This window comes from Propithecus coquereli, unplaced genomic scaffold (assembly GCF_000956105.1).
Source record: "Propithecus coquereli isolate 6110/MARCELLA unplaced genomic scaffold, Pcoq_1.0 Scaffold44, whole genome shotgun sequence".
Classification (NCBI taxonomy): Eukaryota; Metazoa; Chordata; class Mammalia; order Primates; family Indriidae; genus Propithecus; species Propithecus coquereli.
This window is the reverse complement of record NW_012150174.1, coordinates 7,205,714-7,233,229: the sequence shown is the minus strand read 5'-3', so window position 1 is coordinate 7,233,229 and position 27,516 is coordinate 7,205,714. Positions and strand designations below refer to the sequence as shown.

Genomic DNA, 27,516 nt, shown 5'->3' with positions numbered 1-27,516 from the left:
ATTCCATTAGCCTCATGTGAAAATGTTACATATGTCAAAGCTGAATTTGGAAAAAGCCTAATTTATCTTCACCTGGTCCCCCTTTCAATGGTATCTGGCTTTTTTTTTTCCCCCTTTTCTTCCTTTTTGCTTTGATAAGTCCATTCTTCTTCATCTAATCTAGATACACTCTTGGCCTTACCCAGCTCTACGTTTCCTTCTTTATAGAAAAGTATTTTGCAAGGACTCTAATTTCTGTGGCTGTTGAGAATATGAAGGAACGTTTCTGGAAGTTGTTGTAGGAGGCTCAAGAAGGCAGGTTTCAGCTGAGCCACCAGCCCTCGGAGGCTCCTTCCTAACATTCATCTCAGCCTTTGGGAAAGTGAATTCACTCTGTCAACCGTGTGCCATGTGCAGACCGCGCTCAAAGTGACCAGTGCAGGCTGTGAGGGACAGGAGAGAATGAATCTCCCTCCTCATCCCCATCACAAAGTCATCCTGAGCCCTAATCCTCCTCCAGCAGCTCCTGTGCCCACACAATGTGGTTGAAACTCTCCGAGCTGGCACTGAGAGCTGTCCACTAACCAATGGCAGCCACCCTCCCTCCTGAGCACATCTGTGCTGCCCTGACCGGGCCTTTTGGCTGGGGCGATTCCGCCCACTGGAGTGACCTCTCCTTGATGTCCAGGCAAATCCTACCTGGCCTCGAAGTGTCAGCTCCAGTCCCCCTACCCTCTGCAAGGGCTCCCTGGCCAGCCCAGCTGAAAGTGCTTGCTCCTGACCCGCGGTCAGCACTTCCTCTCGGCATAGGGCAGCCATGTAATTTATCATCCATGGCACTTTTGAGAGTGAAAGGGGATCCTGTTAATAATTAGGCTGGGACATCAGGCATAAACCAGGACTGTTTTGGGAAAACCATTCTCATATGCCTGCTTCATCCCCCCCATTTGACTCCTAAGTTGCTCAAGTCCAGAAACCACGTCATACATAGTCTCCATAGCATTCGTTCTAACTACCGCACAGAGCCTTGTACACAGAAGGCTCAGATTCATGAAATAAAGAAGAAAGAGGATGAGTTGATGGGAGAGGGGTGGATAGATGATGGATGCACAGCTAGACGGGCAAGTCTCCAAAGTGCTTAACCTTTTCTTAGAGAGTGAGCCAGTTACCTGCGGGACGACTGTACTACTTACTTCAAAGCTCCCATAGTTATCAGTTATTAAAAAAACCCTCTGCCTCTGTCTGAATTCTCCAAGTTGGCCTCTGTTCCTCCACCCAGCTCCCCAGTTAAATGTGTTTCTCAGCTTCCCTCTGTGGCCCCAGCTGGAGGGCAGACACACCCTGGCCTTCCTTTCCATGTGGTTTACTGTGAATTACTCCAGCAGGCAAACACTTTGCTTCCAGCAGAATGTCTTCCAATAAAGAAAGGAAAGATTCGCCATCCAAGAAACAGCCTACTTGTTTGGACTAAACACTAATTGCACTTACATCCTAATGGTACAGTCCAGTCCCAGAAAATCAGGGCCTCTTTTCATCTCTAGCATTGTCTTGTCTTGGGTACATTTCTTAAACACCAGTAACTTTCTCAATATCAGGAATGCTCATCAATGTTTCCGGATTTTTCTAAAGCATATTTTTCTCTTCTTCTCTCAACCCCTCTCCCCACCCCCATTTCAGAAACGAGAAGGAATCCTCCAGTCTCGGCAAATCCAAGAGGAAATAACTGGTAACACAGAGTATGTCAACACCATTGTTGCCAGCGATTCTGTAATGGAACACAGATGTTTCTCCGAAATTCATCCATTTGCTGATATTTAGTTTTCATTTATTGGGATTGCAGGAGGGATTAGACTTCAGCCAATGATTATAGTTTAGCCTTTTCCATGCATTCAAAACATGCCTCTCAATGCTTAAGGTACAAACTTGGGTGGGGAGTGAGGAGAGGGAATTAGCAGTGATTGAAAAATTCTAATTTTGTGACACTCCAGGAAAAAGTGTACCCAAAAAAGCCAACCAGCATGAAATCGTCATGCCATAAACACTGGGTTCAATTTAAATTGTTAACCTTCAAAAGGACATTTTTCTTCCTTTTCTGAATCTGATTTGGTTACGTGCCATGACCCAGAAAGCCCTTCTCTACATTAGAGTTGTCTTTTGGGTTTGTTGTTTTTTTGGGTTTTTTTCCCCCATTTACTTTTAGAAACTGGGATATTAGAACCTATCAAAGGTTTGCCATGGGGAATAGGACTTTTGTTCATAAGCAGAAAGAACAGGCTAGCGTTGGGTGGGTTTAGGATCACCAGCAGGCCTGGGCCCTGGCCCCCCGCAAAGCCGGACAGTTTGCTTTCAGCATACCCTGCTGCCCCAACTTTTCTCTGTACCCCCTGGACAAGAGCAGCATAGTGAAAGGAGCAGGGACCACTAAGCCAGCCTGACTTGAGTTCAAATCCAGGCTCTTCCACGTACTCACCAGGTCAGTCCCTTAACCCCTCTGACCTCAGTCTCTTCATCTCTGAAGTGGGAGCGTTTCACTCACTCAGAGAGGTAGTGAGGATTTGGTGTCGGCACAGCTGTCCTTCCTGGCTTTTCTCCATTACGGCTGACCCACACCTTCCAAGCCTTGTCCAGTCTCTAGCAAGCCCCCTCCCTCTCCCAGTCATGGCTGACAGGTGTCCAGGGCACCTGTCTGGACCATACTGTGCACATGCCTTAAAAAGAGGTTAGGGGTATGGCCATTTCAGACCAAGAGTGGGACAGAGATACAGAGTGGCTCTTCCCAAAATGCCCAGTTTATGGCCTATGGACACCCCAATCGAGCAGCCTCCATGTCACCCCAGGACCCAGTCTTAGGAGCCAAAGGGTCAGCTGGTCTACAGGGCACACCAATTTTTGGCGTTGGTTCTAGGAAGGGTAGGAGGAAGAGCTGCCCTGGGTCAGGCCTGCTGGGAGGGGAACAGCATTCCTAAGTGTCCTGCCCCCGCCCCATGCTGGGCTTGTCTGTGCCCACGATTTCACCTTCTGGAAAAGAGGAAGACGGACCAGAGAGGAGCACGGCCTGGGAGAAACTCCCAAATTGGTGTATGAAGTTTCAGATTCCAGAACAATCTCTCAGCTGCCTGTTAGGCTTTCAGTGCTCCCCCTGTTTTTTGCCATCTCTGCCACAAAGACATAAACATGGATACAGCCTCCTAATAATGACAACACAGTACAATTTGTGAAGCAATTTTGTATCCACTGATGTTCATGATAATCACATGAACCCAAGGTCAGACCCCTAGAATCCCACAGCCCAAGACTGTATCCTTGATCTATCCAATAGTTTGCTCCAAATTCCTTATTCTTTGCAAGTGGTCATTTAGTGGGTGACAGGTGTACTGGCGGGTAAACTGGCATAGTAAGAATTATAAGAACCAAAATGTATTGAGAAAAAAAAGTTTTGAACATCTGCTATATACTAGGAATTATGCTAACATATTTCTAGATATTAAATCATTTATTGCTCATTGAAGTATTTACTATTATTATCCTCATTTTAGAGATGAGAGACCTGGAGCCCAAAAAGGTTCAGTAGCTTGCCCAAGGTCACACTGCAGGAAAAAAAAAAAAAACAGGCTAAGTAGGATTTAAACCTAAATGATCTCTAATGCTTTGCTGCTTCTCTGCTCTAAATGTGGTTCCAGTTCCTGCCCTCTTTGAGAAAGCCTACCCTGGCTCAATGGCAGGTGTGTCTTAGTGGGCATCACAGGAGGGACAGGAGAGAGGCAACGCTGACCTCCCCAGGCAGTTGCTCAGAGCAACCTGGGCAGTGAAATTCCACATTGGGGGGGCTACTTCAGCTCTGCTCCTAAGAGTCTCTGTTTGGGGATCTTCAGCCCCTGAGTCTAATATTCTTTCTTAACTTCAAGCAATAACGTGATTTTATTTAAGGCAAGAAATAGTCCTTTAAGCATCACTATACCAGGCTTTGCGCTAACACCAGTATATCCATGTAGCAGAGGAAAAACATAGGTGGTAATGTGGTAAAGTCTCAGTAATTGGAGACTGCGGAACAAAATGCCAATGGAAGGAGGCTTTTCAAGCTTCTCAACCAAGGACAGGATGGTGGCAGGCAGGGTAGGGGTGGGCTTCCAGCAGTGACAGAGGGTCCTCAGAGGAATGGCCTCTAAGAAAAGGCCAAGAGAAGAGTCACACTGTTTTCTTTCTCCTTTTCCTACAGGGCTCTTTCCGGGAGGCATGGTGAGTTGCATAAGATTGTCCTCTGGCACTGGTGGCTGCGGTGGGGCTCTAGTTAATTCTGCAGCGGCTGGGAGGAACAGGCTCTCAGCTGGCTGCCTGGATGCGTTTCTGCACCAGCCTGGCAATACGGCTGGTTTGGTAGGGAGGGATAGCTTGCTGGTGGGAAGAAGATCTGCACAATTGTCTTGAAAGTAATCAGGCTGTTGACCTTGCCAGTGCTGCTGGATGGATCCTGGGCATTTGCAGGGCACTTTTGCTCTAAGCATGTTGTGGAAGTAAAGGAAGAGATGTATGAACACAGGGACTGTCCCCTCTCCCCACTCTGTGCAGACCTCTGCCTTCATCACAGCTCCCTCCTCTCCCATTTCCCATGACTCTGGGTGTGTGTAGGGTCCGTGAATGTCAGAGATCACCATCACCGTTCTGGTAGTCTCACATTCGTCCATTGGTGCAAGAGTAGGAGAAGGCAGGCCTGGGGGGTCACAAACCCTCCCTGCCCCAGGCTCTTCTTGGAGACCTTCCCTGCCTCAGATGCCCTCCCTATGTCACCTCCTGGCTCTGAGAGCATGGAGCAAGGAAATCCCTACAGGGAGCGTGACTTTGCTCTTTTCTGTGATCCTGGTATTTACTATGGGTAATATCTTGAAATATTTCAATCATGCTAAAAACGATTCACAACACTAGAGCACGTCACAGTTTACAGAGCACATGCACGTACATTCTCACCTTTCATCCTCGCAACAAACCTGGGAGAGGGTCATTTTTAAGATGACGTTTTATAGAATAGGAAACTGAGGTGTGAAGAGTTGAAGTGACACAGATCGCACAAGAGGAAGAGCTCATGTTCTATCCTGAATCCGCAGCTCTCCCTCCTCTTGCCTGCACCCTCCAGCAGCATGTTTGTCTTGGGTGTCCTGGCTTTGAAAATTAGGGGTGAAATGATTTGATATTTGGATAACATTGTACCTCCGAAAAGTTTCAAAAACACCTTAGAACCTTAACTAAGTCACAATATAATGGCATATAGTGAAGAGAAATGACTAATCCCAGTTCAAACTGCCTGACAGAGCCCTGCACCCTGCCCTAGCCCAATACAGGGTTGCTTTGTGTACATATGCGTGGATACACACAGACACACACATGCGCACAAGAGAGAGAAAGGCCCCTAGGGTAAGAATTAGCCCCAAACCTCAGCCCCAATCTCAGATTCCCAAGTTCTCAGCACAATACCCCAAAGTTTTCCAAACCACAGGGTCCTTTAAAGGCTGTGGCCCTGTGACGGGGGTGGCTTCCCCGCCAGGAATCGGCTTGTACTCCACGCTCTGTTTTCCTCTTTTTCAGAGCGTGATGCCTTTGACACCTTGTTCGACCACGCCCCAGACAAACTCAACGTAGTGAAAAAGGTGGGAAGGGGGCGCCTGCGAGGGAGGGAGGGGCTTGAGCCACAGCAGATCATTAACGAAACCCACCCCTGCGGCTTGTGAGCTCCCTGCCCAAACTGGTGTCATCACTGATCTCCGCAGACACGGAGCTGTCCCTCTGGCTGTCCGCTCACCTGTCTTCCTCACTGGAAGCCTACACAGTCTCTTTCCTTTCTGTGGGGTGAGCATCCTGTCTTCACACCGGCGCCGACCTCAGCTATCCCTGCTGCTCGCACAGAATCCCGTCCCCTGGCTCAGGCACCCGCACCGAAGGAGGGACGCAGTGGGGTCATCTCATCTCGGGCCCCCTTCCTAGTTTCCCTTTGGCCCCCTGACCATGGGCTCAGACACTCCACCTGTCCTGCCTCTCGGGACTTCCCTGTTCCTTGCACAGTCCTGACTCGGGTGCAACTGCAAGGCCTGGAGCCTGTGGCCCTCCTTGTGCTCTCGAGAGCCTCTGCAGGGGGACCTCCTGGGCTGCTCGTCATCACCGGGCCAGCATGACGGTCCTGGGCCCAGCACTTCTGGCCAGGCCTGGTCCCCTGCTCTCCCCCGACCAGGCTGGGGGGGCAGCCGCAGGGTCTGGCCCTGGAGAGAGCCTTCATCTCAATGCCCGCTTTGCTTCTCTTTCAGACGCTCATCACTTTCGTGAACAAGCACCTGAATAAGCTGAACCTGGAGGTCACAGAACTGGAAACCCAGGTGGGGACAGTCGCCAGTGCAGGTGGGGGCAGGGCCCTGCTCGACGGCCACTGTTCCCAGTGCCCTGGCATCGCCAGCAGTGCTTCCCACACCGACACTGCGGCTTTCCCTGCAGAGAGGGATGAGGGCCTCGGAATCTGTTCTTCTCAGAGGGGAAGAACTAGATGGAATTTCCCTGTGGATTTTTCCCAACTTATTTGAAAAGTTGTGAGAATGAATACCCATATACTCTTCACCTAGATGCACCAGTTGTTAACATTGGGCCACATTTTGTCTTTCTCTCTCCACCACTAAATACTTCAGCATACATCTTTTAAGAACAAGTACATTCTCTTGGATAACCATGATATGATCGTCAGAGGCAGGCAGTTTTAACATTGACACAATACATTCATCTACTCAGATTGAATCGTACAAAATTGCTGACATTTGACTGCTTTTAACCTACTAAAATGGCAATGTCACATGGTTGGAAAAAATGCTCTAGATTCATATTTTGCCAGTGGTCCCAATATGCTCACATGCTGCATTTAGTTGTCACATCTCTGTAGTCTCTTTTTAACATAGAACAACTCCTTGTCCTTTCTTGGCATGACGCTGACCTTTTTGAAGAGTGCAAGCCAATTGGTTTATAGAATGTCCCTCTGTTTTTTCCCCCATGGTTAGATTCAGGCTACACATTTCCAATAACAGCACTCCCTGAGCAAGGCTGTGTTCTTCTCGGGGCATCACAGGAGAGGCACATCTGTCCATGCGCCCCATTCCTGGTGATACCGTGGATCACTTGGTTTAGGTGGCATCCGCCAGATTTCCCTGCTATAAAGTTCTTTTTCCTCCCTTTACATGTCATGCATTCTGTTTCCCAACATCCTTTTACTCTTGGAGAATTTCTGCATCTTAGTTTTCTCTGGAGCGCATGGGCACCTCCTATTATTGTTAAAGTCAATTGCCCAGTCTGTGGGTGACCTCTGCCCGAGAGTCTCTGGACTCTGTGGAATGAGCTTCATATACTCTCCTGGGAGATAAGAAATGCTCTGTAAAAGTGATGTTGCCTCGAATGAGCTAGTATGGGCTCTGGAACCTTCACCTCAGTTTCCAAGGGCAGGGTTGCTATAAAAGGGGGTCACTGCTGGCACTTTGGGTGTCTGCAGGTTTTACCCACTATCCCCACCAAGTCAGCAGAACCAGCCATTCAGGGTGGGAGCAGTCTAAATTTGGCACTCAGAGCTGTGGGTAACCCTAACCCAAGGTCCCCCCTGAGCTCACAGATTAAATTCTTTCACACCCAGCCCGTTCCAGCCACAACCAAGATAAGGCCCAGTTGCTTAGCTCCCACCAGGAGGGCATTGATTTTGACATAAATTATGGGGTCTGCTCTCCTCAGTCCACCCAAGGGTGGCATGGGGTGAATTGTGCTCGGGCCCTTCCCACTTGAGTTGCGGGCCTGATGAATGGAAGCAGCCCGTGCCTAGGGTCTCATGCCCTTAACAAAGGCTGAAGACCAAAGCCAGCCAGGCACCCAGCAAAGCTATCTGAGCAGACTTTGGACACAGCCCACACTCTAGGCAATTCAATCTAGTTCTCTTAAGCTTCCTGATTCCAAGAAATTGGGCCTCTAGCAACTGCTGTTTATGCCCACAAACATTTGGTGGCCCAGCCTCCTTTGAAAGTGTCGTAGAATATTGGATGTGTTCAGGCCAGCCTCTGTTCCTGGATGCCTATTCCTCCCGAAGTTCATTATCCCCAGGCCCCCACTGCCTGCACAAGCCTGCCCTCGGTGCACATTCATCTCACCCTTCCTTGAGCAGAAGACCTGCAGCCTCTGCACTTAGCCTAGGAGTCTCTTGTCCCTTGGGCCTGGTTTCCCAACCCATCTGGCCTCTAGGAAGGGACCAGGCTATAATCCTCTTGCCACGGTCCTCAGCACATAGGTCTGCTTTGCCAGCAAGAGCCAGTAAGTCGTGTCCTCATTGCTCTGTTGTTTTCCCAGACTGTAACAGCAACAGTTAGTATTTATTAAGTGCTGTTTACGTGCCAAGCAGATTACAGGCACTTTACACATTTTAACTCGTTTAGTCCTCACAATAACCACAGGAAGTAGATACCATTATCACCCCCATTTTACAGATGAGAAAAATGAGGTGCAGAGAAGCTACATAACTTGCCCAGGTCACACAACTAGTAAGTGGCAGAGCTGTGATGGGTGCCCAGAAGGCTGGGCTCCAGAGCCCACATTTGTAACAGGACACCCCGCTGCCTCTCAAGCGACAATGAGGTGACATGTGAGAAAGGAGGATGCCCAGGCCTGTGCCACACTAGAGTCCTTCCTCTGCTCAGAAAGTGAAAGTCGCCACAGTAGCCTAATGCCGGTCACCTTGGACATCACCTGTCCCTCCTCCCTCTGCCCTACCTGGCTAACTCCTCATCCCCAGCTCTCCATTCAGTTGGCGTCCTCTCCGGAAGACTGCTCTGATGCCTTCGGTAGGCATGGGTGACCTTCCTCAATCTCGCTCAGGCCAGCACGCTTCCCTCCATCAGAGCAGCTGCCACGATGCCCCCACACTGGTGTCCCCCACTGGACTGTGAGCTCTCTGAGGGCAGGAGCCACACTGACCCCACTGTGGTCCCCATGCCCAGATCAGGAGTTGGTGCACAGTCTATGCCCAGTAAATGCTAGATCAGCTGAGCTCAGGACTGCGGGCTTATGGCTCCTGTGTCAGACCAGCCAGACATGGGACAGGCCCGCTGCAGAGCAGACCTCCCCGCCTCAGGCCACTGCCCCTCACTCCTGGCCAACAGTTTGCTGGGGCAGTGGCTTTTGGGTGGGACGGCCCCATGGACAGAGCTCAGGGGGGGAGGCTTGGGGGCCAGAGCCTTCACCAGGCCCTCTTCTCCAGTTTGCAGACGGCGTGTACCTGGTACTGCTCATGGGCCTCCTGGAGGGCTACTTCGTGCCCCTGCACAGCTTCTTCCTGACTCCAGACAGCTTTGAACAAAAGGTAAGGGACACCAAGGGAAGCCCCTGGCCCATATCCCCTGCCTCATCTGCCCACACCCCTGCTGGGGCTAGCCAGGAGGAAAGCAGAGGCTCACCCTCTGCCCAGGGTCTTCAGTGGCTGGAGGTTCCCATTCTGATGAGAGCTGAGCCAGGAAGGAGCCACCTGCAGATCGCTGAGAGTCCTAAAAGCCTCTCCTTTCCCCAGCAGCCTGGCCCTGGTCCCCTAGCCATGTGCTCCTGCCAAATGCACAGCCCTGCCTCATCTCTCCCCAGAGGTAACAGGGAAGGTGACTGCGAGGCCCACGCTCAGCCTAGTTCTACATCCTGCTCACTAGACAAGAGGCGTTTGGTCTAAAGCAGAAAGCATTCTCTGCCTATTGAACATGTCTTGCCATCTGCTCCTTCCAAGCGTGTGCACCAACATCCCCAAGCTTGAAATCCAGGCAGCTGGCACAGGAACACAGTAGGACAGGAAGAGAATTTTTAACTTCTCTAGGAATGCTTCTCCAATGTCAAGCTAGGATCAGCAAGCTCACACTCCATATGGCCTGCCCATTTCAGTAGCTACATTTCTCCTTGAAGTTAGCTCAGCCTCTACCCCTCCGGCTCCACTGCTGGGCTCCTTCACTCCCCAGGGGCAGGTCTCAGGGCCCTAAGTGTCAAGCAATAACATATGCCCTGCATCTCTCTTGCCAGGTCTTGAATGTCTCCTTTGCCTTTGAGCTCATGCAAGATGGAGGGTTGGAAAAGCCAAAGCCACGGCCAGAAGGTACTTTGCCTTTCCCTAGGTTTGTGACAACACGATGAGACCTTCTCCTTGCACATGAGTGCTCCGATCTTATAGCAGAGGGAAGAGTTTCTCTTCCAAAGTCTTCTTTGCCAGGGAAGGTGGGACTAGGTGCAGCTGCTCAGTCCTGGAGACCCTTTGTGAGCTGCAAACCACACAGCCAAGGGAAGAAAAAGAAGCTGAAATCCCACCCATGGGATCACAGGGATCAAGGCTAGTCAGAGGTGCTATTGCAGGCATTGCCCTGTGCCCAATTTCCAGGTCCTTCTGTCTCTGCACAGAGTGCTGACCTGCCAGAGAGCTGTGTCCCTGCCAGTCCAGGTGGAGGTGCAGGGCAGACAGCTCGGCGCTGAGCAGAACTATCTCCCCTGTGCTGACAGATGAGGCACTCCACCTGCTCCAACTCTCCAACCCTGCCTGAGGACGAGGTTTAACCTGTGGGGCTTGGGTTGCACATGAGACTAGGGGGAAATGCGCAAGGAGCAGATGCTTCAGCAGCCCTGGCATGCTTGTGCTTGGAGCAAATGTGTGCGTTTGTGAGTGGAGGAGGCGTGCTTCTCTCAGCAGTCTTCTTGGTACAGACATCTACTTCCTTCCCCTTACTGACTGAAGTATAAGTTTACCAGAGCCGGTGAGTCAACACGGTGTTGCAGATAATTTTCTGTGTACGCCGCATCAGAACACTGAGTAAGCTGTTCACAGCCCGTTAGCTTGACTTTCCTGGTTGTTTAAAGGCAAGTGGACAAGTAGGGATGGTGGCCTTTCATGTCCCGTGACTGCCTCTGCTCCAAGCTCCTCCACCCAGACCTCCACACAGAGGGGACCGTGCACTGGTCTACTGGGCCTGAGACCCTGCCGATCGTGACATACCAAAAGGGGTAAGACCATGCCTGACCTCAAGGCACTTGCAGCTGACCAGGGAAGAGAAAAGATGCACCCAGTCACCGAAACAGAATGACAGTCATGGTAACTGCCACGAAAGAGGTATAACTAAGAGGTTGTGAGGACGGAGGTGATACCACGTCTGGCAGGTGAAACAGAGTGATGGAGATGGGGACAGTCAGGCTAAACCATAAGGAGCAGGGAGGGCTTTGGTGTGTAGGGATTAGCACAGAGAAGTAAGCATCCCAGACAGAATGACAGTGTGAGCAAAAGCCCCACCTGGGGAATGGGGACTCTCTCTCTCTCATGACTCCTTCCCGACCTTGATGGCCATCAGCTCTATCCAACAACGGTCAGTCCCTGTTTATTACCACCTTGTCCTAAGCCCCTGGTCAGCTCTAGGGCAGGATCTCTAGCAAGGCTGGAGTCTGGCAAGGCCACTCTAACCAACCTAATGCCATTAGGAATGGACTCTGAGCTTCCTATGGCCAGGTGATAAGCACCCTGCTTTTGGGTAGGAGACACAGCGGGAGAGTTCCAGCCACCATTTCTGCTTCCATTTTCTTGAACTGCTTAATATGAAACTTCCTGGTTATAGATTAGAAGTACTTCATCTGACATTTTAGTTTTCCAATATTTATTTCCCTCAGGACAGATCATTTCCCCAATATCAATCTATGGGAATATTTCAGCCTATACAAGACATTTTTTATGTAATTATTAAACTGCTTAATATGAAACTTCCTGACCAATGTGAATGGAAAAGCACATCTGTTTTATTTGTTGTTACACTGGGCACAATGCCCGTGCTGAAAATTTCCAGTGCGTAAAGGAGAATTGAAATGGTATTTTACGAAATTGTACTTTGTGAGAAGCGTATCCCAGCATTCCCTCTGGTTTCTATGCTTCCACCTGGAAAGTGAGATTCCGTAGTAACTGCTGCAGACTTTACAAAAGGTACCAACGTGGGTAGTTTTTTGAGGCTGTTTTGAAATCAACTTGGTTGTGGTGGAGGCATTTTTCATGGCAGAATGTTTGTAAGGTCAGGAAAATGCATTCTCTGCCATGCTGTTTGACACTCCAAGCTCTGGTGTACCTTGTCTCTCAGATGATGTTTGCTGCCCAGGCTTTATAACCTTTTAGTACTTGACTAGTGTAAGCCAAGGGTTAGCATCAAATTCATGACCAATGGAGCAGGTGAAATATTGGCATGAAGCTGGTAGATGTTTATTTAGGGCAGCGTACCACACGTCTTCAAATGCACGTGCCTACCTATCATCACCATTCAAGTTGGCGCATCATCAAATATGGGTAAGACCCCGGCATGACAGGCAGGTGGGGACTCAGAAGACATCCAATACCAAGACAGGATTGAAGTCTGTAGGGCAGCCGGCTGGCTGGTGGAATATCTAAAATTTAGTGTCTACTACCTGGCACCTGATGGCAAGCAGTGCTGAGAAACCAGACGGGTGATGGCAGCTTAATTCAGTTGATCAGTTCACTTGGGGAAGACTGGATCAGTGCCGGGTAATATGCAAAGTGTTCAACTCCCCTTCTCCATTCCCCTAGAAAATAGTGTACAGAAGGCAACAGTGGCCAAAACTTTAAAACTCTGATAATACCAAGTGTTAGCAAGGATGTGGAGCAACAGAAACTGCTGGTGTGAACGTAAATTGATGCAACCATTTTGGAAAATAGTATGTCCTTATCTAATATAGTTGAAGATTTGTAACACCCTGTGTGGTAGTCAAAATTATGACCCTCACGCCCCGAAATGTCCACGTCCTAATCGTCAGAATCTTTTTATATTACTTTATATAGCAAAAGGGACTTTGCAGATGTGATTAAATTTAGGGTCTTAAGATGAGGAGAGTATTCTAGATTATCCAGGTGGTCCCCAGGGTAATCACAAGGGTCCTTCTTAAGTAGAAGATTATAAGTAGAAGAGGGAGGCAGGGGTGTCAGGGTGATGTTGTATGAGAAAGGCTCACCCAGCCATCGCTTGCTTTGAAAATGGAAGAGGATGATGAACCAAGAATACAGGCAACCCCCAGAAGCTGGAAAAAACAAGAGAAAAAATTCCCCACTAGAGGCTCCAGAAGAAATGCAGCCATGCTCACACCTTGGTTTTATCCCAGTGAGACCAATTTAGGACTCTTGACCCCTAAAATTGTGAGATAATAAATTTGTATTGTTTTAGGCCACCAAATTTGTGCAAATTTGTTACAGCAGTAATAGGAAGCTGTTGCTCCCTGTGACCCAGCAGTTTCTCCTAGGTATGTCCACAGATCAGGAGACAAGTCCAAGAATACCATGATAGCCTAAGCTGGAGTGTACATCCCCGGTAGACTAGCCACAGAAATTGGAGTATATTCATACTGTGGATCATTATATGGCAACAACAATAAAAGGCACTCAACTGAGAAGACAAGGGAGGGACCTCTAGTTACTGCAGCACGAAGAGGTCAGTGACTGTTCTCTGCAAAAAAGAATAAAATTGGACAAAATGATCAAAAACAACCATTTGAAGCAGTGAAAATCTATGAGAGGTAGACAAATCAAGAAGTGTTTATTCTTGAAAAATTATACCTCGATAAAACTGTTAAAAAATGAACAGCTCATGCGACAACAAAAGTGAATCCTATAAACATAATTTTGAGTTAAAAAAAATCACAAAAGAATACCTATAGTATGATCCCATTTATATAAAATATAAAAAGAGGCAAAGTTAAAACCTCCTGTTTAAGGGTGCATATGTTACAGTAGAACTATTAAAGAAAGCAAGGAAGTAATCACCATAAAAGTCAGGATAATGGTTATCTTTGCAGGTAAGAGAGGGATGTGACCAGGAATGTCAAAGGGGAAGGGGATGCTTCTAGGCTAGTGACAATGTTTTATTTTTGACATTGGTGGGTTTTTTTCCCCCAGGTTTTTAAAACTGTATATGTGTATGTTCTACATACTTTTCTGGATGTTTGTCATATTTTAAATCTTTTTTAATATGTAAAGAAAATAGCAAATTCACAAGATAGGGTAGTATGTCACCACCAAAATGAACATCTCTACAGCATGGATCCTGTCCTGTGGGGAAGAGGGAGCTGACAGGGAAGCAAGCCAGGGACCAAAAACAAGATGGATCTGTTGGGGTTGGGCCAGGGGCTGGAACGTGATGGATATCCTAGAGCTGGGCTCACCCCAAGTAGCCAGCTTATGGCCCCCCAACTTATTCCAGCCCCCACCAGCTGGTGGCCATACAGGGCCATGTCCCTTTGTGTAAAGACTGGGTTTCTGCTGTTAAGAGGGTTCCTCTCTGTCCTTTGACTTCTGCATCATTTAGAGCAGCAGTCCCCAACCTTTCTGGCCCCAGGGACCAGTTTCATGGAAGACAGTTTTTCCACGGCAGGGGTTGGGGGCTGGGGAGGATAGGCAGAGCTCAGGTGGAGATGCAAGGCTGGTTCCTAGCCACAGACCGGGAGTTGGGTCCGCAGATTTAGAGAACCATGAACTCATTTGGATGGTCCTCTAATGGACGAAAAGAGTCACTAATTCCACTAGGTGAGAGGAGAACATGATGAACCCTTTTCCCTTGGCCTGAGGCTGTTTCCTCCCTAGAGTCAGCTTGGGGCTGATTTGTCTCTTCCTGGCCCCTGGCCTGCCAGACAGCCTCTGCTCTGGTGTCTCTAACCTGCAGCCCCATAGTCCTGATTGCTCCCAGAGAGGGGCCCTGGCCAGCACACAGAGGCCATCAGAACTAAACTGAGTTGCTAATCACGCAGCTTATAAATCCAGGACTTTAAAGCAGCTCTGTTTATACAGCATGGAGTCACGGTGCATTCCCAGGAATCCACAGCCCCTTTCCTGGCTGAGATAGCCCAGTCTCTCCCTGGCCTGCTAATCTGCCTGGGACTACCTGGGTGGCAGCTGTTTGCTTTCTTGAAAACAGATTAGAAACAGTGTCTCTCCTCTCTTCACCCAGACTACTTGGTGGTGGTGGTGGTAGTGGGAAAGGTGGTGAAGAAGCAACTCAAGTTTCCCAAGGACAGGACTTAGTTTATGTGGATGGTGCCCCCTGGAGTTGTGCAGTGCACAAACTGCACAGTTGTACATAACAGCTCTGCTAATGAGCAAACATGGGAAAACAGGAAGGAAATTACCATTTAGAGGGCCTTAATATGTTCTGATGGGTTTCATAAAGGTATTGCCCAATTTTACCAGTAAGAAAACTAATTCAGAGAAGTTAAATGACTAGCAGCGTCACACAGCTATAGGGGAGATGGGCTTCAAACCTTGGTGACCATTACAATTAAATACAATGGTCAGTTTGAAACATTCTCCTATAATGGACATTTTCCTTCCCTAGCAGCCTCAGAACTCACCTGTCTTAAAAAGGGGAAAACAAATCCTCCTGCCTCGTCTATATCTGTCCTTCATCAGGCCCCCAAATTCCTCCTTTGTAACCCAGACCCACTGCCTCTACTTCTTCCAGGCCCATTCTGTCATTAACACTTGACCTCCACCTGCTCTTGGCCTTGTTCTCTCCCAGGCCACATGCTGTGGCCATGTCCCCTAGGCACCCTTTTCAGTCCTTAACCTTCTCATTTTCTTGGGAGCATACAGCCCTGTTGTGTGCCCCTTCTTTCTGGAATTTTCGTCCTTGGCTCCCAGGACACTGGGCAACCATTCATACATGTATCTGTTAATAAAATATCCAAGGAGGGTCTGTACATGCCAGTAGTGGGCCTGGCATCCCAGCAAAACAAGGTGGGTTCTCTGTGCTCAAGGAACTTACAGCCCAGTTCAAAGACAGATGTTAACCAAATAAGCACAGAAAGCCTGAGCAACATGGCGGGACCCCACCTCTACAAAAATTAGCTAGGCATGGTAGTGCACGCCTATATTCTCAGCTACTCGGGAGGCTGAGGCAGGAGGATCGCTTGAACCCAGGAGTTTGAGGTTGTGGTGAGTTATGATCACACCACTGCACTCTAGCCTGGGCAATGGAATAAGACCTAGTCTCAAAAAAAAAAAAAAGATACAAATCACTGATTTTGAGCTACATTGAGTACATGAAAGAAAAGCATGGGGGCTTTGAGAATGTAAAACGGGGCACCCTTGCCCAGGCTGGGTATCAGGAAGGCTTCCCTGAGGAGCTGGTGCTTTGAGCTGAGGTCTACAGGAGGAGCCGGAGCCAGCTATTTGGGAAGAGCAATGTAGATGTCACAACAGCACAGGCAGCCCGTGGGGAGGTAGTGAAAGGAAGGCAGCGTGACCGGTGCATGGTGAGGCAGGAGCATGGCATGAAGCGAGACAGGAAAGGTAGGCCGGGTCAGGTTACACCTTACAAAACCATGATTTAGGATTTGGGACCTTCTCTTCATTGAAATGGCTTGTATAGCCATACAGGCTGGGAGCTGTACAACTCCAAAGGGCACCGTTTATGCTGTGCCTGGAAGTGTGAATGATGAGCCCTGGAGTCACGCAGTACACATCCTGCACAGCCATACCTGGAGGCCTGATAGTCTGGCTACAGCAGGTAGAATGAATTGGACAGGGCAAGAGGAATCCATTAGGAGCCTGCTGCAGAGGCCCCAGGGCCGCTTTACCTTCGCCTTTGTGCTCACTCCCTTGGCGAGCTCACCTTTGCCCCTCTCTGCCTTTCTAGCAATTTCTCCCTGGAGTAACTTCCTAATGTTTGACTCATGTGGAATTTACGAAACACTCAACACCAAGCAGTCAGGGTAGGACAGGAATCAGCCCAGAGGACACAGGACTTGGCAGGAGGTGGTCCAGGGTGGGACACAGGGCTTAGCCACTTGGAGGCCAGGGCCTGGGTGGAGGCTCAGCTGTGTGATGAACCAACATGGGAGCAGAAAGGGAAGCTTTGAGCTCCAGCTTCTCAGGGGTCCCTGGAAATCCCTGGTCTATCAGCAAGAGAGCTGGGCACAGAGTCTGGGCCCAGCCAGGGCAGAGCAGCGTCAGTCTGCAACCAAGATAAGGCTTGGAAGGGAGCAGGCATGAGGGGACGCTGGGGTACGAGGAGCCTAAGGAGGTTCCCCAGCCCTGGGCCCTCGGCCTGGGGCCCAAGCACACGGGGCTGTGGCAGCTCCAGCTGCAAGCGTCCCAAGGCCAAGACCTGGGAGCCATGGCCCTGCCTGGTCGTCAAGGAGCCCTGTTGCCAGTGACCAGGGTGTTTCTAGAGTCCTGCCTCCTTTCACAATCCCTTCTTTCCTGATGACATGGGGTAACTTCTCCCACCTTTGAATCTCAGAGCCCAATCACCTACCTCATCTGACCTCCTACACAGTTATGTTTTTTAAATCATTTTTATTGTAAAAAATATCACATATATAGACAGACACATAGAAGAAATGTGCAGGTTAGTGCACTATTACCAAGGAAGCGCCACCACCCAGGGCAAGGAGAAGAGGATACCAGCTCCCAAGGGCCCCCTCCAGCTTACCCTGTGCCCTTTTTGAACATAATCCTCTCCTTCCTCCCTGAAGGTAACCACTGTCCTGACTTTTGTAGTCCTCAGCAATTTGCCTTTTTTCCGGTCTTAACTTTTCCTTATAATCTTACTACCTAAGCATACACTCCTAAATGATAGCGTTCCTTTTTTTATTTTCTCCACTCCAGTTCTTCAAAGGATGGCTAAGAGAGTGACTGCGGAGGGACAAGAGCAGGGAGGGGTTTTGTTGAGGGAAGCAGAGGGTGGAGGAGCCAGCACGGGGTTAGTGGAACAGCCAGGAAGGCAGTTAGCAGGGACTGGAGGGAGGCCGGGAGGGCGAGCTGAACAAAATGTGCCAGTGGGTCACACGCAGCCTGGCAGCTGCCAGTTTCCAGCCGCCAGCCTATAAAATCGTGCGAGCTCCATACTTTGGAATTCAAGACCTTTCGGGATCCAGCCCTCACCCCCCAACCTCTCCAGCTGTACTAGTCTATTCGCAATTCTCCAAATAGCTGGGTTTGCTAAGACACAATAAACCTTCCACCCGGAATTCTTTGCCCACTTCTCTGCCTGGCAAGCTCCTGTTACTCTATGTCATCGTTCAGGTATTAGCTTCTTCTCCAGGAAGGAAAGAAGGAAGAAGATGGTTGTGTAGAAGCCGGGGAGCCTACAGTGGAACTCTCAGGAAATACATTCCAGCCCCCAGCTTAAGCTTTAGTGCCTTAAACCCATCTGCCTCGCTGTGCTCTTCATCTGAAGCTATCTGTGACCTTATGACATATATTTCCTAAGTACTCCCTTCTCTGCCAGGCAGGCTCCTGTGCCCACGAGGGGCCCTCCCCCATTAAGAGAGAGGCAGCTTGAGTCCTAATTCACCCCCTCATCCCCCATGCATGGTGGGCCCTGTAGTAGTGGCTGGAGACAGTGGAGGAAGGGCCCAGGGACAGGTGAGACGAGAGTCAGGGCCAGCGCGCCCCTCACCTGGAGATGCTGCATCCAGGCTAAGGCCTGTGTGCTCTGGGGTCTGCTTTCTGCTTTCTCTGGTGAGAGGTAAGACCCCCGGGCCCCTGTACCTTTCCCTCACTGCCTCTTGCTCTGAATTCTCTCTGCCCACTCTGCTCATCCTTCAACACCCACCTGCCCCCGCTGGCCATGGGTCAACCCAGAACATGCAGGGCACGTGGGGACGGGTGGTGGATGGAAGAGAACAATGGATGCCAACCTTGGAACACATGGCCCCATGGAAGCAATTGGTGTTTTCTGTTTTCTGTGCAGACATCGTCAACTGTGACCTGAAATCCACACTGCGAGTGCTGTACAACCTCTTCACCAAGTACCGGAACGTGGAGTGAGGGGCTGCCAGAAGTTCTCACTATCGACAGACTGTACCACCCTCCAAACTGCCTTAACCTGCTTGCTCCTGTCTCTTGCTCTGTGCCCTCCCACAAGTCCAGCTACAACCCAGAGAGAGTGGGAATCGAAATTAGGAAGGAGGGAAACGATCACCAACTCAGCGAGCTGACCCACACACCTCCCAGATCCTGAGGACTGACCCAGCAATGAAACTTGGGAAGGTTGTCCCCATCCCGGCGCCAGGTCCAGATTTCCCTCTGTGTTTTGGGAACCGGCTTAGGCAAAAGAGAGTCCCCAGAAGATGAAAATAAAGATCAGAGTTGCCACATAATGGCTGTAAACTACGTGCCAGGCACCACAGCAAGTTCTCTGATGTACTCAAGCTCATTAAGCCTCAAGACGCCCTTGGAAGTAGGTGTTATAATCCCCTTTTACAGATGAGGAAATTAAGGCCCAGAGGTTAACTGACTTGCCAGAAGCTGGCATTTTTTTCCCTCTTTGAACAACATATTTACTAATAACTAGCTAATTACATCACATTCTTCGCACGTTCGAAAGTTCTGTGTGTACGTGCACGCCAGTGCCTGTGCAGGTACACACCTGGGTCTGAACAGACAGGAACCCACTGATCTCACCACTAGGGCAGGCTAGGTCAGGACTCAGTGATTCACGCTGAAATTGGCAAATTGAATTTGACCCAGTTAATAATGTGTGTGTGTGGCAGAGTCATGTCCCTCAAATCCTTTGTACAAATGAAAATTACTTTTAATTCCTTCAGATTTGTAATAACCTCATACTCTGGTTCCAGGGTGACATTTGGAAAGGATTCTGTTTAGAATTAATGGAGTGGCACATTTTGCAGCCTTTTTGCTTGATTGCATGTAATGGAAATGCCCTATATTTTCCTGCAAAATAAGTACTAAATTCATTATCGTTAAGCAAATGTACAATATACTCAGGCACCGCAGGGAGCTGGGCACGAGCCCATATGAGCATCGCTTGGGAAGTAGGCCTCTTCAACAGGGACCCTTGAACTTTAAAGAAAAGAACTCCTTTTTGCCTTCTAATTGATCATTTAGACTATTCTGGCTAAGTCTGCCCACATGCAATTACCGGCTAATTCAGGCGAGGAAAAATGTAAGTCATTTAGACCAAAGCCGAACAGTTTCCTTGCGTGGGTTACTCAAGGGCTTGTGGTTACTTGTATCTCTTCTATGTGAACCTGACTTTGAACTCCAGAACTCTAGTGTGCCAGGCTGCTGGGTCCTGAAGGAATAGAAAAGGGGAGAGGGGTGATTCGGGGACGAAAAGCATGGGGGAAATATTTGCACACTCACCGTATAGGGACAGAGGCGGCGCTAGTGGTACTTAGCATGTATACCCTTCAATCGAAAGGCCAAAGCCTTGGGATAAACAATAACTTGTGCTGATACTGTATCTTCATTATAGGACTTTCATAACTATGCCAGAGGGACGCCAGCCTGTGTATCCCCTGCACGAGTTTGTGACTACCTTGTCACTACTTTAAGCCCATTGCACAAAGTGCATCTCTGGTTTGAGGGATTCATTTTGATCGGTATCTACACCACCCAAAGTTAGGCCTCCCAAAGTATCCAAAACATTCCTCTCAGCCTTCTCATCGTTTCTTACTAGACTATCTGCAGTAACTCAGAACTCATTTTAGATACACTACGTATTTCTTTGGATAATTTGCTCTTAGAATTGTTACTCAGCATAATAAGCATTTAAGTTACAGAGGAAATGTACTGTCTTGTGTCAATTCATGTAAAAGAATACAATTCTTTTTTATATAATTAGTGAAATATTATATTTTTTTTCCTTAGGAAACACTAAATAATGTAATATTTCTGTTGCTCTCTTTTAAATTCCTGGTAGCAACTCAAGATAAACAATTGCTTTGTTTCCTTGAGCAGTACCAAAGCAGGATGAATTAGGAGGAATGCATTCATTTAAACATGCTTTGCTGTATAAATTCTCTTTTGTCTCTGTTTTTCTTATATTCAAGCTGCAAATGTATAAGTGTCCTTAGTAAGAGCACTCCTTTTTGTAGTTTACATATACACTGTAGGAACTCACATCAGCACACTAGGAAAGTTTTTAAATAACAGGTCTAACTTATCAGAAAATTGTGTTTTGGAACTGAGGTCTTTGCCTCTCAGCCCAGAATCCCACAGCCTGCACCTGGTTTTATAATCATCGTCTCATTTAGGTGTCTTCCTTTAAATTCTGGAATCTCCTACTTAATACACAACCATGGTTTTGCAGGGGGAAGGAGGCATCAGAACAATAAATAAACTGAACTTAACCTTCATCATCTCTTTAAAAAAGTAAAAAGAAACTGAGATGAGAATCAAGTCTACAGGCTCACTGGGTATTTTTTTTCCTTTTCTCCTCTTTTCTAAATTTAAATTCATTGATATTTTTAATAGTCAACATGTAAATGGTACAACATTCAAAAAGCACGAATGGGTGTCTAGTGAAAACCTGAGTCTCCGTCCTCCCCTCTCCGGCAGCCACCACTCCTCCCCGGAGGCCACTGTTTCGATCATTTCTTAGGTACATTTCCAGAGCTCCTCCAGGCATATAAAGAACGAACATACATATAAAATCTTGGGGTTTCTAAAAATATAAATAGCATATTATACATACTTAATGTTATATCTTAGAGATTATTTTATACTGGGTATTAAAAGAAATCCTTTCACAATTTAAAATGAGGATCTGAGCACTTTGTAAGTCCAAATGCACATCTGCCGTCTGCCTGAGCTAGAAGGGAAGGCCCCACTCGAAGGACGGAGAGCTGCCTGCGCGGTGATTTCGAGAGCAGAGACCAAGCCCTATGGAGTCAGGGAGGGAGCTGGGGCGTGTTACCAGAGGCATCCTCATGTGCCCTGAAACGAATTTATTTTTTTAAAGCTCTCTTTTGGAACATTTTGGTTAATTGTATGCAGTTTGATTTGGGTTTCCTTTTTACATATGAGTAGGGCTACTGACTTGTAATCTACTAAGAAAGCATTAGAAAGGTCCCCTACAACATTGTGCTATGAAGTCTAGCGGCCGGCAATGCAGTGCTCATCTACTGTATCAAAAGGCTCCAATTTCACATGTGCAGGTACAGAGCTGACATTTTCGAAGTCTGGGAGAAGGTTTCTGTATCAGCACATCATCAGCGCTGCCTTCAGTTGGTTGCGATTTTCAATTGCTGCTATTGGTACTTTTTAATTATGAATTACTGTTAGCTTAGCTTTATCATTATCAGTTGATTTTGTTGTGGGTTGCTTGGTTAACCCTACAGAGCATACTGAAGCTTATTTGCATCAACAGCATTCTCAGGCTGTAATTTTCCAATAACTACACTCTAAGATATGTATACATTGTGGTTCAAATATGAATCATCCATATTCCAGTGCTCCAGCAAATGTATACATAATCCACTCTCCCCAAATTATCACTAATCTATTTTTCCACTGGAAAATAAAACTAGATGGAGTCTGTAGGTCAAGCAATTTTACCCTAAGCGGGGGACGATCAAAAATAATTTGAGATCCACTGCCTTGAATACAGCCCCACCTCAGGAATCCCACCTACACGGTGCATCCCAGATATGCAAGAGGGGCATGTCCTGAAATCTTCACCAATTCCAATATTGCATGTAGTTCCCCACCCCCGCCCCATAAAATTCACTTAGGTCTACTGGAAAATTTAAGAGCATTTCTGCAGATGCTGAAAACAGGAGAACTGCAAGGAGATGCAAGGCTGGGTGACAGGGGGACTCACCACCGCCTAAGAGACCTACCTCCACGCACCAGCGTCCCAAAGTATTTGCAGATTCAGTTCTCAGCAAAAGACAAGTTAGAATGAGTTGCTCACACTCATAACTACAAAGGTTATATCTGCAAATACCAAGTTTCTATTGTTTTTTACTCTCTGGTCCCTGAAAAATATAAGCCCGGTATAGCTCCAAAATTTGCTTATGCTCCCTGCTTTACTGCAGTGGTGGTTGCATGTGCAAATGTGTGCATATGTGTTCCTGTGCACGATGACAGCAGTGCACTCTTGACGGTGCTCCATGCAGGAGGAACAGCCCCCAAACCAAGCCTGACAATCTTGCAAATTTCAGGCTTCCCATTTGGGAAGCTACCAGTGAAGTGTCTCTTGAAGTACATTCTACAGGATATTAATAGTTGCAAGGTGAAAAAATGTCACGTTCAAATAGGTTTGGGAAACATGAGGCTAAGAAAATTAGACTAGCTTACTTAGGCTTTGGTTTTGTTTTTTTGTTTTCTAATGGGAACCCATCTCAGAGTCTCCTACACTAAGGAATATCATGACTCTCTAAGGGAAGATAGAATACAATGGGCCCCAACCCTGTCTGATCACAGAACCTATCTGCCCCTGAGAAGTGCCCAGGACAAGTACTCTGGAACATTCATTTAGCCACATGTTCAGCAAGTATGTGTTGACCACAGCATGTCTAGCAGTGAGTGAGTGTTTATAGTCTAGTAGGGAGACATAAAAATAATAACAAATCAATGTTAATTACAAATGGCAATGGCCACTGTGGAGGAACAGTACTAAAAACCCATCAAAGAGGTCTAGAGAGGGCTCTGACAAAATGACGTTTTAAAGTAACGCCTGGATCATGGGGCTACTCGAGTGAAAAGCCCACCACCCGGGGGCACAGCTTGGAGGAGGACCCCGAGACAGTAGACGATGGACTTCCCTGGAGAAGCTGGCAGAAGCCAGGATGGCGACAGTGCAAAGAGGGGGTAGAAGAGGCATCAGGTCACAGGTATCAGAGGAGTGCAGATTTTCATCACAAGAAACAGAGTAAGCGGTTTATGTGTAAATTTTTCCTACTATAGGATAACTCTGGGGAAAGCTATGTCAGCCACATGGAGGCCTGGGACTGCCCTCCTCGTCTCCGCACCATGGTCGTGGCTAAGGAGGACAGCAAGCTCTGGTCACCCCCGCCTCCAGTCTGGTCTAAAACGACTACTGGGCAGTGCGTAATTCCACCTCCCCTGCGGCTGCTGGAAGGGCTGGAGCTCCTAGACTAATCCCAACCTCTCCACATTTGTCCTCTGAGAAGAGGTAAGGGAGGCGGACAGATCAGATGAGGCTACACGCATGAAGGAAAGGAAAGAAGAGGCCAGGCCAGGAAGCTGGCCCACGGGGACAGTGTGCTTCCAGTGATCTCACCGCGGAGGGGGACTCCTGTTTTATCCTATGTGGGTTTCTTGGGGGTAGCGTGGGGAAGGGAAGATTGTTGACCAGCCTGCAGGCAGGGCAAGGTATAAGCCTCCTGGATATGGAACAATAATTTCATTTTCCAAAGTCATAGTAATCAACATAAATTATCATTGCTATAATGTTTACCACATTATATAAAGCCCACCAAAAGGGGATTATGCCTTGTGAAACATCTTTCATTGGAAGCTGTATTATTTTCACTGGGAATTTTGAAATTCCAGAAATATCATTGGAAATCCCCACTTAAAAGCTCCTTGGTTGGAAACCAGTCCAGTGGGTGACTGGCCCAGAATTCTTCCTCTTGGTGGCTCCATGGCCTGAGTGGCATGTATTCTTCCCTCGATTCCCCTGAACCTTCTGCACGTATGTGGGGTCTGGCTTTGATGCTGGCATTTGAAAGGGCATTTAGGAAATTTGGAGAAGCCCCAATGATTAAGATAAATGATGTTTTATCAATGAAACGTACTTTTCATTTCTTTTCATTGATTTTCATGTTTTCACATCTTCAGATGCAATTTGTTAGCCCAGGGCAGCATTCCAAGACACACAAACGTCATTAAGGCAACCGCTTTAAAGAGTGTGATATTTTATTGAGGTGGACAGGACAATAGATAAATATTTAATCTGTTACACATTTGCTCTGTATGGGAGCCAGGGTTGGGGCTGCACGCCTCTCTGGCTGTAATATGTCTTCCTGGAAACCCTGACAATGGCCTCACTGCCCGCCTGCGGAAAACGTAGCGCCTGCCCTTGGCAAATATCTGTCGGTGTTTCTGAAAAGCAGCTCCTGGAAGCTTTTTCTCACTCAAGCTTCAGAGGTTACCGCATCTTTCCTTATTTGTTATGATATCGGAGAATGTAAACTCTCACTGAACTGGGGCCATTTGGCTTAAACTAATGGACAACGAGATGGTGAGCAGTAAGCGTGCACTCAGCTAGGCTACCTACCAAACGCCACGGATTCATCTCTTCTCTGCGTGAGCTCCCTGATGGATGCAGTGCACTTGGGGGGTAGTGGCATTCTCTGTGCCTCCTGAGCTATACTTTCCATATTGTTGGTTCTCCCAGCTAACTCCCATAATGTCCTACTATCCCACATTGGAACCGCGTGTTGTCCAGACCCATCGCCAAAGTCATCATCACATGGGAGAGACCAAGCTCACCACCAATGACTCTAATCACGGCTCTTGCCAGATTGCTTTAGTTCATAAAATTTGTCCATCCACAAGTCTTCATTTATGGATTAAACAGCTTTCTGACCTGCGTGCCTTTGGTGTGATGTGTCAATAAGACACAGAGCTTCTCTCCTGTTCTTTCCATAATTCCAATCCCCACAGGAAGTATTCTCACTCCTGGTGGCCATACAGCACCAGTCCACCTCTCTCCCACCCTCTGGCTACTGCTCTGTATACTCCTAGGCAGGGGTCTTTCCCCAGCCCCCAAATGTGCGTGCTCTCTGGAAGTGCCCTCCATACTCCTGACCCCTCTCCTGGCTTCTACTCCTGTAGCCCTCCCTCTGGCTCCAGCACGTCACCCCTCCGGGGGGCATCTCCAGCTTCACCACATCTCCTGAATGGATCCCAAGTCCCCCTTGGCACACCCCAAACTGGATTTTTATCCTCCCCCATCTCTGCTCCTTTAAATATCCCTTGTCTCTTCCAGAGGTGCCATCTCCCTCCCAGACCCACAAGGGAGGGAGTTCTGAATCTTCTGCTCCCCCCAACACATCCCGTCAGTTCTACTGATGGCTTCTTCATGAGCCATCTTTTTTGCAATGATCCCCTCCTCTGCAGACCCCAAACTATTCCCCTTATCTAGGCCTCATCCTCTCATGCCTGGATATTGCAAAGACCTCCCAACTAGTTTCTCTTTGGGCTAATCCATCCTGCACCTATTCCCTGCCAAAACTTCATGAAACACAGCTCAGATAATTTCCCAGCCCTCTCAAATCATACTCACTGAGCCCTTATGGTGCGCACTTTACACAAATAATCTCCTTTAGTCCTTCCAACAATTGCTGTGAGGTAGGTCCTATTATCACCTCCATGTTGCAGGTGAAAAAAACTGAAGGCACAGAGAGATGTAGTGACTTGATCTGGGTTACATGCTTCATAGATGACAGAGCTGGGCTTCGAGCCCCGGCAACATGGCTCTGGAGTTCAGATTCTAACCATTTGAACATGGTACATCTTCTTCAGAACCTTTAGTGGTTTCCGCTGTCCACAAACCAGAATCCCTTTGTGCCTGCTCAAGGCCTCTACCCTCCCTAACCAATTGCTGACTGCATCCAGACAGACCCGACTGTTCGCCGGAGAACCTCTGTTTCCTGCCAGCAGCTGTTCTCATGTGCCTGGTTTTCAAATGGAATTTCTGAAACAACCAGGCTTCTAACTAAAAAGATTGTCATTAATTCATTTATTCTTCATTCATTCAGTAAATACTTAAACATCACCTATGATGCCAGATGCTGTGCTGGGCATGGGAGAACAGCGCAGTGAACAAAACAGACATGTTCCTGGCACATGCACTCATGCTCTAGTGACTTCTAAGCCTTGTTACTTTCCGCCAACCCCCAACTCAGAGCCCACATGGGACCCGCTGCATCTCCTTCCAGGCTTTTGCTTGGTCTTTACCCTCTCTACCCTCAACCCCTCCTAGGATCCCGCTCATCCGCCTTTGGTTGTCACGTGAAATCTGCATCCTGCTAAAGCTAAAGGTGTCACAAGAGGGACAGGTGCTCCCTCTCAAAGGTAAGCTCCAAGCCCCTTTTTGCTCAGGAGTTCAGGAGTTCATGATTCAGTGATGCTCTCCAATGGCTAAGACTTTAGACAAACTCTTGTTGGACTCCAGCTCTGTGCCAGGCACAGTGTCGGTTCTTACAGACATCGCAGCGACCTATCAGGTAAGTGCTAACCTATCAGGTGGATGCTATTGTTATCCCTGTTGTGCAGAAGGGAAAAGAGAGGTTCAGAAGAGTTCACCAGCAGAGACTCAAACCCAGCTCTGCTGACTCAGAAGCCTTCATTCCTTAACAACAGAACTTTCCCAGGGATCTTGAGCAACTGCCTGCCGGTGAACCTCTACCTACACTGCCCCCACATCAGGCAAATGGTTCCTGAGTCTGCAGCTGGGAACATTAGTGGACTCAGAGATGAGGAACTGAAAAAACAAGATGACAGCAATCCTGACTCATGATCTACTCGAACCCAGAGCCCTGTCTAGAAACACACAGCTCTACTGGCAGGGCCTGTGCCCATGTGTGAGTAGACTTCACTGAAAGTCTCTGCTTCCTCCATTCATGACTCAGGTTTACTCACACTGGCCACTATATAAATGCTATTTAGATAAAGATGTGGCCTCAATGCATGTTTATAATAACTATGAGGTCATATTACAAAATGGAATTCCAGGAGATAAAAGCAAGCAAGTCACACGC

General features: G+C 48.1%; 1 protein-coding gene across 1 annotated transcript in view; it reads left to right on the top strand.

Moving 5' to 3' along the window:
• PARVA (parvin, alpha) overlaps positions 1-19,962 on the top strand; it is a 148,415-nt gene extending 128,453 nt beyond the window's left edge. Inside the window, exons 7-13 of the mRNA XM_012654413.1 lie at positions 1,657-1,715; positions 4,196-4,215; positions 5,557-5,618; positions 6,270-6,338; positions 9,236-9,337; positions 10,033-10,105; positions 18,729-19,962. Of these exons, the coding sequence (XP_012509867.1) occupies positions 1,657-1,715; positions 4,196-4,215; positions 5,557-5,618; positions 6,270-6,338; positions 9,236-9,337; positions 10,033-10,105; positions 18,729-18,805 (462 nt within the window). The 3' untranslated portion in view covers positions 18,806-19,962. The remainder of the gene's footprint in view (positions 1-1,656; positions 1,716-4,195; positions 4,216-5,556; positions 5,619-6,269; positions 6,339-9,235; positions 9,338-10,032; positions 10,106-18,728) is intronic.
• The last annotated feature ends 7,554 nt before the right edge of the window (positions 19,963-27,516 follow it).